The sequence below is a fragment of the Erythrolamprus reginae genome, chromosome 2 (genome assembly GCF_031021105.1).
Source record: "Erythrolamprus reginae isolate rEryReg1 chromosome 2, rEryReg1.hap1, whole genome shotgun sequence".
NCBI classification, from domain to species: Eukaryota; Metazoa; Chordata; class Lepidosauria; order Squamata; family Dipsadidae; genus Erythrolamprus; species Erythrolamprus reginae.
In genome coordinates this window covers 312,425,817-312,437,787 of record NC_091951.1, presented here as the reverse complement: position 1 = coordinate 312,437,787, position 11,971 = coordinate 312,425,817, and the positions used below count along the sequence as shown (strand labels likewise).

The 11,971-nt window shown below is 36.7% G+C and overlaps 1 protein-coding gene across 3 annotated transcripts in view; it reads left to right on the top strand.

The window, feature by feature from the left end:
• Positions 1–4,472: 4,472 nt before the first annotated feature.
• The window catches only part of ZFYVE16 (zinc finger FYVE-type containing 16), a 35,364-nt gene continuing 27,865 nt past the window's right edge, over positions 4,473–11,971 (top strand). For 2 of the 3 annotated variants that reach the window (XM_070743093.1, XM_070743091.1), the window contains exons 1-3: positions 4,473–4,710; positions 9,409–9,518; positions 9,771–11,956. In XM_070743093.1, the coding sequence (XP_070599194.1) occupies positions 9,449–9,518; positions 9,771–11,956 (2,256 nt within the window). In that variant the 5' untranslated portion in view covers positions 4,473–4,710; positions 9,409–9,448. Of the gene's footprint in view, positions 4,711–8,693; positions 8,943–9,408; positions 9,519–9,770; positions 11,957–11,971 lie in introns of all 3 variants that reach the window. The other variant, XM_070743092.1, reaches the window with a different exon arrangement.

Genomic DNA, 11,971 nt, shown 5'->3' with positions numbered 1-11,971 from the left:
CAAATGATAAAACCTCGATAAAACTAGTTAATAACTAGTGTGGTTCAATAACTGAACCACACTGTACAGTCATACATTCATGCATACCAGCAATCATAGCTCGGCGATGATAGATGTTAACTCTCATGGCCCCTAATTTATTAATTACTTATTTAATACTCAATATTATATTGAAAAATTTTAATAGAAATTTTAGTAGAAAGAAGATAAGTTGTGTTTAGACAGTTCCTAGGGTGCAGGAACCTACTTTGCTAGCAGAATCTGCTAATCCCCCTTCTGCACAATTCTATCAATCTCCTACAGCTGTTTTCTGAAAATGTTCTTCATTTTAAATTTCCTTTTCTTCCCTTTTCTAAGCTGGTCTTTTAATTTAGTTCGTTGTCAAGATGGTTTCCATAGGATAGAAAGCATTTTTTATTCATGGTTCAATGTTTTGCATGCTATTTACTTTTCAGAAGAGAACATTTTCTCTTTTTTAAGATCTCTTTTTTTTAAAGCATTTTCTTTTATCAATGCTCTTCCTCACTGGTGGAGCACTAGAAAGACGTTTTGCCTAAATCAAAGCTCATTCATTCCCCCTTAAATTATCTCTCCTTCCTGTTTTGTAGCATGAAAATGGTACCTTTCACTTTCCAGATGTAATTAGACTTCAAGTCCTGTCAAGTTCAGACACCACAGACTCTATTTGTATGTGATGGAAATTAAGGGTTTCTCACTTTTGATATACAGTATTTCGGATTCAGGTTCAGGTTCCTTTTTAAGTATGAGGAAACAGGATTTGCATTAAAATCCAATCCTTTACTAAATTCTCTGCAGTGTTGAAAAAAATGCTGAAATGTGTTTCCATTGGATAAAGGTCTGGCTTATTGAATTCCATTTCTTCTAGACCATATTTTCACAGGGTACAGATAGAAAAAAATGGTATCACGTTATCTTCTTTTCATGTAGACAGATCAAAAGGAGGACATAATGGGATTCAATCTGATCATAAAAAATCAATTGCTTTATGCATTTGAAATAATGATTTCATGATCGAACAAAACCTGTTGTCTGAGAAAATATCAATTTTATGGAAAAAGTTGTAATTTTTTTAGTGAGTTCACATAGGTTCACATATTGTATTAAACCATGGTTCACCTTTAGACATATTCTAGTGCAATATGCAAGCCATAATAAAGATTCATATAATATACTAAGCCACTGCCAATTCACCTCAAACAGATATGTAAAACAAGCTTTTTTTTATCCTGACTGATTTTTCCATTTGAGTTTTGCCTCTGAATAACTATGTTGCATGTGTATGTTGTCACAATAATTTGATTGAATCTTTATTGTAATGCTTCTTAAATATTTTCTATAATTTGAACAACTGTAAATATAACATTATATAATCCCCCCCCAAAAAATCTGTAAGATAAGCTATTAGAATGTTTTTGGAACAGTGGCATTATCTGAAAAAAAAGTAAATTATATTATGGGAATTAATTGTCAGTCTAGGAGTTTGCCCATTCACAAAATATTTTCCTTGGCAAGCGTGACCAAAAATAAATTCTGAGAGACTATTTCATGAAGATCTTTTATGATACTTCCTGTAGCCCTGCAGGTATTCACCTCAAATCACTCTTCAAACTCTATTTCAGAATAAAATGCTGGGCCATAGGAATTAACATTTTAACTTTCAGTGAAAAAAATCCTGAAAATTTACTATCTTTAGTGTAGTACAATATTATTATTATTATTATTATTATTATTATTATTATTATTATTATTAATTTATTTATTTATTAGATTTGTATGCCGCCCCTCTTCACAGACTCGGGGCGGCTCACAGCAATGATAAAAACAATATACAGTAACAAATCTAATATTAAAGTTTAAAATAACAATTTTACATTAAAAAGCCTAAAAATCCCAGTACAGTATATAAAAAAGCATACACACAAACATAACATACATACAGCTACATAGGCAAGGGGGGATGTCTGAGTTCCCCCATGCCTGACGGCAGAGGTGGGTTTTAAGAAGTTTACGAAAGGCAAGGAGGGTGGGGGCAGTCCTGATCTCTGGGGGGAATTGGTTCCAGAAGATTGGGAAACTTACTCAGGCAAGTTAGAGTAATGAAAAAATGCCTGCAAAGACTTCGGGCTTGGAAAACATTCTTTGCAGAGAGCAACAATGAAAGAGCCTGCAAAGTAATAGCTGGGAAGATCATTAGCAGCTAGTTAGGGCTGGGGGGAAAAAAAAGCTACATTCAGAGTACAGTATAAGACGCACCCTAATTATCAGCCTCTTTTAGGGAAGAAAAATGTTTCTTATACACCGAAAAATATATGTCAAGCTTCATATACAAAGTCTGAGTTTGTCCAGTATTTAAGACTCTAATCTGAGGGAGCTTGACAAGTTGTCCTTGGCAATGGACAAAAGTGCTTTACCACTGACAATCATCTTTTAGACTCCCCAGTGTTGTGTAGCCCTACTTACTTAACCTTAATGCCCAAACCCAGTCAATTAGGGACTTAGATGTAGGTGATATATTTGTATGAAGTGTTTTGCAAAAACGTATGTGTGGACTACATATTGTGACAACTTTGTATATTACTGTAAGTATCTTCAGAAATTAGTGAAATACCTTGAACAAAGGCATTTTTCGATTAAGTTTCATGCTCTAAGGTTCTGGACACTTTCCAGTTTATGTGTCTATGGAAATTTTCAGTCTCCATATGGTTGTCCCAAAGTGGTTCTTCAGAACTGAGGAAGCTTCTTGGATGAAAAGTGAAATGTCTTCAAGGAAAAACAGTCTAGTTGCTTTTTGCAAAAACACCTTTGAGATTTCCAGTCTATTGGCATTCATTTTCTCAACAAAACTGCTTAGAAACCTTGGATGTACTAACTACATTTTAGGTTAGGGAACGCAACACACTTTCTTCTCCTGCCAAGTCGCGATGTAGTCCATTTATTATTACAAATTGTAATTACATGGAATACCGCCAATAAAAGCACAACTGCGCCAACTCAGGAGGCTCAAGCTGCCCAAGGAGCTGTCGATACAGTTCTACAGAGGAATCATTGAGTCTATCATCTGCACCTCTATAACTCTCTGGTTTGGTTCTGCAACCCAACAAGACTGACACAGACTTCAGAGGATGATCAGAACTGCAGAAAAAACAATTGCTGCCAACCTGCTTTCCATTGAGGACCTGTATGCTGCACGAGTCAAAAAGAGGGCTATGAAACTATTTACTGACCTCTCGCATCCTGGACATAAACTGTTTCAACTCCTACCCTCAAAACATCGCTACAGAGCACTGCACACCAAGGCAATTAGACACAAGAACAGTTTTTTCCTGAACGCCATCACTCTACTAAACACATAATTCCCTCAACACTGTCAAACATTTTACTAAATCTGCACTTCTATTTTACTAGTTTTTCTCATCATTCCTATCATCCTTTTCCTCCCACTTAGGACTATATGACGGTAACTTATTTATCTATTGGATTTGTATGCCGCCCCTCTCCGAAGACTCGGAGCGGCTTGTATCCTAAGATTTTTATTAATATTGTTTCTTTATTGCTTATTTGACCCCTATGACAATCATTAAGTGTTGTACCACATGATTCTTGACAAATGTATCTTTTTCTTTTATGTACGCTGAGAGCATATGCACCAAGACAAATTCCTTGTGTGTCCAATAACACTTGGCCAATAAAATTCTATTCTATTCTATTCTCCTCCCACTTATGACTGTATGACTGTAGCTTGTTGCTTGTATCCTAAGATTTTTATTAATATTGTTTCTTTATTGCTTATTTGACCCCTACGACAATCATTAAGTGTTGTACCACATGATTCTTGACAAATGTATCTTTTTCTTTTATGTACATTGAGAGCACATGTCCAAGACATATTCCTTGTGTACAATAAAGAATTATATAAAGAATTCTATTCCAGGTTTTCTGGACACCCTGTAGAGGGCTTGCAGTGATCTGTAGCGACGTTTTGTGGATAGAAGTTGAAACAAGTTTATGTCCAGGATGAGAAGGGTCCGTAAATATTTTCACAGCCCTCTTTGACTCGTGCAGCACCTCATGATTCTTGACAAATGTATCTTTTCTTTCATGTACACTGACAGCAAATGCACCAGAAATAAATTCCTCGGGTGTTCAATCACACTTGGCCAATAAAGAATTCTAACTACAGAAGCTCGCAAATCAGCTCCAGAATTCCTTCTGCCTGCAGCCTTAAGTCTCGGTCCCCCCCCAAAAAAGTTCGAGGAGGAGCGACGAAGACAAATCACATCCGCCCGTCCATCATCTGTACCGCCGCAACCAGCCTCCTCCCGGGAACCTCGCCTCCCGCAATTCACACCCGAGACTCTCCCGAACACACCCTCCGGAGGGAGGGGCGGCGACGGCGACGGCAGGAGACACGAAGAACTTCGCATAGCAACTGCGCAGCCGCAGATGAATCCATCCCGGAGATTGGTAGCGGACGTCTCCTTCAAAGGAGGAGGTGGCCTGGCTCGCCTTCCTCCGCGCTTGCGTGAGAAGCCAGCAAGGAGAAGGAGCTGGGTTTGAGGAAAGGCTGAAGTCTTAAAAAAAAAAAAAAAAAAGTGGTTCGGAGAATGACTTCGAGGCGGCACCCAGGCCCGGAACTCGCCCGGATCCGAAGCTGCTCGGAATAGGTTCGGCTTCCGCACGGTCGGAAAGGTAAAGGAGGGGGGCGTGTTGTCTGGCTGAGCTGTCAGTCTTACGAGAGACTAGCGCCCACCCCGCCTTAGTGCCCTGCATCCACCTGGGGGGGGGGGCTCTTGGGGGCGGAGCTTGGGAGTAGGGAGGGGGGGATCCTGGGAAGTCTGAGGTATTTTCTTCCTCTGAGGTGTTGCCAGGAAGGCTTTTTTGGGGGGGAGGGGATAGTAGAGACCCCCGCGCAGCCTCCGCCTGGCGCAGTGTTTCCCAACCTTGGCAACTTGAAGATATTTGGACTTCAACTTCCAGAATTCCCCAGCCAGCTATGCTGGGAGTTGAATTCTGGGAGTTGAAGTCCACAAGTCATCTTCAACCTTGGCAACTTTAAGACTTGAGGACTTCAACTCCCAGAATTGAGAGCTATGCTGGCTGGGGAATTCTGGGAGTTGAAGTCCACAAGTCTTAAAGTTGCCAAGGTTGGAGAGCCCTGCTTTAAGGGATTTGCCTCTGTCTATATCTGCTGCTTGAAAACTGGAGGGGCTGCCGGGGAATGGCACAATTCACCGCAGGCCAACTCGCCAATTAAATAATTTTAATGTTTTGCCATTCACATTTTTTATTCTATTACTCTCTTTGCCATCCTGTCTTTCGTTATTCTATAATACCATTCCTTTATTATTAGTGTAAAACTCTTACCACTCAGCGAGTTCACACATAGCCGCCCCGAGTCTTCGGAGAGGGGCGGCATACAAATCTAAGTAATAAATAAAAAAATAAATAGAGAGATGGCCATGGCAAGTTGTTGTGCAGTGAGCAGTTTGGCTGTGGTGAATTAGTTGTGGTGAGTTGGCCACAAGGGAGTTGAATTAGCTGTGGTGAGTTGCCAAATTGTCATAGACTTGGACCAGGGATCTCTGGGGCCACATCATAAAGGCTCAGTGACAGTGTAGGGGTGATCAGGCACCAGGTTAAAATAACACAATCACCTCTCATTAACATTTAAGAGCATTTTCTTCCTGCAAAGTAAAAAAATTAAGTATAATACATGGGTCAATTTTCCCCAGTTCCAACTCATTATTGTGCTATGTTGATTGTGGATGATGCACTGTAAATCTGGCGTGATCATGTATCTGCCTGAAATGATGGTTGTGTTTGCATACGTCCTGCACTTTTCATTAGGCAAATTTTCCATAAAGGTACAAATGCTGGATCAAAACAACAAAAATTGTAATGCTTCTAATGTGTTGCACAGATCTTTTGTGGTGCACTTAAAGTAGCCCTAATACTATGTATGCCTAGAAGAAAGTCCAAATATTTGGTGGTTGGGAATATTTTATCCATTATAAAAAAATATGTTACTGCAATTTAGCATGATTTAGTTTTAAACAGGGATGAAGGGAGAGGGGAGTTACAACAATTACTAAATAGAATATGTTGTGCAATTATTTCATCTTTTTATAACATTGGGGGTTTTTTGAGAAAAGAAAACATGACAATAGGGCAAATTGCAAATAGTATATAGCAATGTGTAACATTAGATAAATGAAATAAGACAATTCATTGCTTAAAACTACTTTTTTAGGAACATATTTTTATTTGGTATACTCTTAGGTATAAAAGACACATGGGCATAATTTCACCAAGACTGTCAATAAATATTCTTCAAAGTTTTAAATTCCTGATTTTGTCAGGAATCATAATAGCCTGCTTATATTTGCTGGCCTAGTTTTTGCAAGCTTCAGTGTCTTTTCCAATGATTTTTGCTTCTTAATTACTGGTAGTGAGTTTTTGACTTTATTTAATATTGAATTTGAGATTACACAGTTAAAGTCTGCTACTACTAGCCCACTGACATAATCTTGAGGGAAGGGTGTTGTTTTCATATCTTCTTTTTAGCCTTCAACAGAAAACATCTTGTCTTCCTTACCTGTAGCCCAACAAAGCTTATCATTTAAATATATTGGTTTATTGAAGTATCTCTCAGCAGTTTTAATATGCATGTAGTGAAGAAATTCTCATGATACAGTTGACAAATGGAGTTAAATAAATACCACTTTCTATGCTTAAATAATGGAATTATTCCATTTTATGTTGTAATTGTTGCTTTCTGATCATCACACAATTTCTTTAATAGGCATCTATGTTTTTAAAGGTTAGTGACTGTTTTGATTTGCACAGTCAAAAGCCTTGGTATAATAATTAAAGCAAAAATACTTGTTGGTTTGGAACCTACTTCCCTTTTTTATTAATGTGACCTTGGATTTTTTTGCCTCTTCTGAATTCAGGTTTTAAGTCTAGCTTGTGTCATGTTTTGTTGAGGACTTAACTTCAAAGTCTCGCACTTGCTATTAGCATTCTTCTAACATTTTTCATAGTTTCAGAACTCTATCACTGTCCATTTTTGAAACTGAAATATATAAACATATCTTTTCCAGTCCCTTGGCTATTACTGTGTTTTTCAAATATGCTTACAAATCCCAAATACCACTTTGAAATATTACAAGATGATATAATTAACAGTTCAGCTCGCATTTTATCATTGAATCTTCAGTTTTCTTGTTAGCAATATTTCCGGAATCTATTTAACTTTAATATCAAGAATGGTTGTCTTTAGTTCAGTAATCAAAGAATTTTGTGTATCATCAATTTTTAAGATTGTTTAATGTATTTTTTTTCTGTCTATTTGCACAATCTTTTTTATATTTTCTTTTTCCATTAGTCTTCTTTCTGCTTCATTTCATATATCAAGGTACAAAAAATGTATTATATTGGCTATTGCTTCATTTCTTCCTGTAGTAGTCTGTCATTTGGAGGGTTGTATCAAAACACTGATTTTAATATTCTTTTATTAATTATTACTAATGACTATTCTGTTTCTTGCATGATTTTCTTGTCCAGAGTAGGAAATTTCATTCCACTCTCTTTTAATCAACTGATTAATGTTTATGAATATTATATATATTATACACTCATATTTATTATAAAATTTTCAAAATGGCTTGTTTGATCATAGCAACATAGCAATAATTTTTAGCTTTTTAGAACTTTATAAACAATATGTTTGAAGAAAAGTTAAATTATTGCTGCCTTTTTACTCTAATGTTTCAACTATTAGTGTTGTTTTCAATGGGCATTATTTTGAGTATACTGCTATACTTTTCTGGAGTATGCTTATATAGTAGAAGATGATAACTTAAAAACTGCTATTTATCCCATTACATGTTGATCTATAATCTATAAGAAGAAGACTGTTATTTAAAGTTTATATAGTTTTTAAGATAAATCAAATAATATAAAATTGTATAATTTCGGGTATAACTAAAGAGAAATAGTATAAATTCAATGGATTAAAATTTCTTAATAAAATGATGCAAAATAAGTATCTTACTTGAATAATTATTGAAGGATAAGAACTATCACTACAAGGTGTTGATAAGAATGGACAATGAATAGCCAGTGAAATAACCAATATTTTTTTTTACTCCTTTCATATTCTGATTTTCATTTGGATGACAGAAACATCATCTAGTGCAATTTTGGGGCTCTGTTTTATTTAGTTTATTTTAAAAACTTAAATAACTTTCTTTAATGTAGGAATCACGGTCACTTTAGAAAAACTGAATTCATAGATCAAAATTTAGAAGATTTTCAAGTCCAAAACTTAAATCTCTCATAGTGCCTGAGATCCCAGTCATACTGCTAATTAATCATGTCTTATTGAATAAGGCAAAATTGCCAGGGTTCACAAATTATAAAGTATAGTTCATGGGCTTGCCAGCAGGATTAGCAGGAATTTGAACCTAGTCATTACATTACCTTTGACCAGAGTATTCCAGGTTTAGAACACAGTGGCAGTTCCTGAAGTCTTGACTTTTGAAAAGCAACAGACTAGAAATGGGAAGGATTAGTATTTGCTATCTCCCTGTTTTAAGGGGAAATGGTATGAAAAAGTACCATTACTTTGCTTATAATAGAAGGCAATATATTTTTTGTATTTTTTACAGTATAATACACTCCGGACCATAAGACGCCCCCAGCTTTTGGGGAGGAAAACAAGAAAACAAAATATCTACCTCTGCCTTCCAGCCCCAGCATATGGCTTGTCAGGGATCTGCTCCGTTGCACCCACCACCGATCAGCTGAGCGATAGCTGGATCCTGGCCTCCCACAGTCCCGCCAATCAGTGGATTAGCCGACCGGAAATGGCACTATTGCTGCCGCGTCTGTGTCTGCTGCCACTCGCCACCCAGAAGGTGGGTGGAATTATTGCGTATCTTATGGAGCAAATATTGCCTATTGCTGTTGCCACCTGTTGCTGCCACCTCCTGTAACTTTGACTTTGTTCTGGGAGGATAATCCTGCCGCTGCTAGGTGATGGCGAACAGTGGCGGCAACAGCGATAGGCAATATTCGCTCCATAAGATGAAGACATCCCAACCTACTTTTTTTAGGGCAGGGGGAGTGCATCTTGTAGTGCAAAACATATGGTATATAAGTTCAGATGTTTCTAAGAATATGCTATTATATTTTTCTGAGTACCAAAGCTAAATTTTAGTCCTGATTTCCAGGCAGTTTAATTCAGAACTATGGACAACTTTTTTTCAAATTAAGAATCACTCTTAATAAGAAATTGAGTTTAAAAATAAATTTAAGTTATTGTGTATCATCTAATAATCCTACATGTATTTTTGCCTTAATTAATTTCATTGTTCTCTATAGGTGCAACAGGAATAAAAGAGTGTGCTGATCAAATCTTAGAATGGATAGTTATTTTAAAGCAGCTGTCTGTGATTTGGACAAATTACTTGATGAATTTGAACAGCACCCAGGTTGGTTCATTCTTTGTGACTTTTGCAAGTATGTGAGCAGCAACTTTAAAATAGATTAAAATATACTCTTATGATATGTCACTTCATTGGGATATGTAGTGTTTTTAGATAAATTTAAATCTGCAATGGACAAATAAGGTGATGGAAAAATATAATTAGAGATAGAATATAGACAGCATTTGTAATTGAGAGAACAGTGTATGTAGCAAGTGTATGGTTAAATATTAATAATATGCTTCTTTTTGTTTTTAGATGAACTTGAAAACAACAGCACTATAAATCTTTGTAATTCTGAGCACCACTTAGTTTTGTCAGATTCATCTTGCCAGCAGCCAAAATCCTTTGAACCAAATGTGGAAGAAAATGCCAGTTGTGCTATATCAGATGCATGCTCATTATCTTCTCAAACTACAAAAGTAGCAAGTTTTGAACAATTGAACTTTGACCAGAATGAGAAAAATGTTACTGGTTTAGATCTTCTGTCCATGGTGGGTGGTGATTCTTCAGATAAAAATCAGCCGTCTTGCTTGAAGGGATGCAGTATACCTGTCTGTGATCTTATCAGTGACACAGGTGGCTTGAACCAGATAAAAAATAATTTAGGATGCATTCAAAAGTTGCAGCCAGATGATTCTCAGTACAGTCTTTCAACGGATGGCTTTGATTTAGCACTACTGTCAAGAAAAGTTAATAATTCAATGGTAGATGGTCACATTTCTAATTCTGGTACACAGCAACAGATTGATGAAACACTATACAAAATACAAAATAATGCAGCAGGAGAACTAAATCAGTTGGAATTAAAGACAGACACTCCGTTTGAACCAAATATAACAGACTCTAATGAAGCTCAAGAAAAAACAGTCCTTTTGAAAAATAATAAAATGCCTGACCAGAAAGAACAAGGGACAGGAACTGATGAAGTATCAGCTTCAGCAATTCATCTTTCAGCTGAACTTAGATCCAAAGATGAATCAACGTGTAAAAAGCTGCCTTGTGAGACACTAGTAGATGAAAATAGTTCAAAAAGTCAAATGATACATGACGAGAGTGACAAACAATGTTTTTCAGAAGACATAAATGAATCAGAAGAATTGCATTTGCCAAAGGTCCATGACGTCAATAATCCCAATGTAACGTGTAACAGAAAACCTTTATGTGATTCTGCTCTTCAGACAGAAAATGTACCAGCTTTGAATAAAGAACATCACACAACTGACAAATTTTGTAATGCACAGCAGTATACTGATACAACTTTAAATACAGTTTCAGTACCAGAGATCTCTGAAGACATACAGACTTCACTATCCTGTCTCCCGCTTGCAGTTTCTATTTGTACATCATTAGTTAATTCTGGTGACACAAATGGAAAGATTATCCAGAAAGAAGATGGCATTAGAGACATAGCTCTGCACATTGAAAATAGCCTTGCAGAAGATGATTCTTTTGGAAAAACAGAAACTTTAGAAAAGGAGAGCAGTCTTAACCAAACCAATGAATGTGAGATAGAGAAATCTTCCTTAATAAGTGGAGAGAGTGTTGTTTCTAATAATTGTGAACCTTTCCAACAGCAGGATTCTGTTGTGACTAGTAGTCCTTTTTTGGCTAAAGATACTGAAATATGCAGCAGTGTTTGGCCCATTGGTGTTAATGAAAGACCTTTTGTTGATCTAGATTTAGAAGAAGATATTATTGGAAGCAACATGCTCATTAGTGACAGTGAGCTTGATGCTTTTTTGTCTGAACATTGTCTTCAAGCAAATAATTCAAAGCCTCTGAAAGAAGACACTAGCAGTGGGCTTTTGGAATCCGATCTAATAAATGACAACTTACTGGATATAAGCAATCTGAATATAAATAGAGATAGCATGCAAGCAGAATTGGAATTTAAGAAAGCACAAGCCTGTAATGAAAATAATTTTATCAGTATTCCAGAATCTAGCTTGGAGATCCTTGTGAAAAACCACACAGAGCAGATTCAAGAAGAGACTATAGATACTGCAATTGAGATTGGAAGTGAAGTTTCAGATTCATTAAATGGCCAGCCAATAGTGCACAGTGGAGGAGCAAGACCAAAACAGCTGCTAAATCTTCAGCCAAAAGCCCCAGTCCCTTCTGAGGTTAGCAGTAAAAATACACCTGGAAATGAATCTCAAATGATAAATTCCACAGACTCAAATACCTTTGTCTCAGATGGTAAAATGTCTCCTGAATCGGATGTTAGCCATAATAATGTTGATGGACAAAGATGCTTGGGAAACATGAAAGAAAATGTCATACCGAAGGTTTCAGAGCCAAGGAAAGTAGTTGGACAAGCTACAACCTTGGGACAGAAGCAGCCACCATGGCTTCCTGACTTAGAAGCCTCAAAATGCATGAATTGTCAAGCCAAATTCACATTTACAAAAAGAAGACACCACTGTCGTGCCTGTGGGAAAGTAAGTAAACTAAAC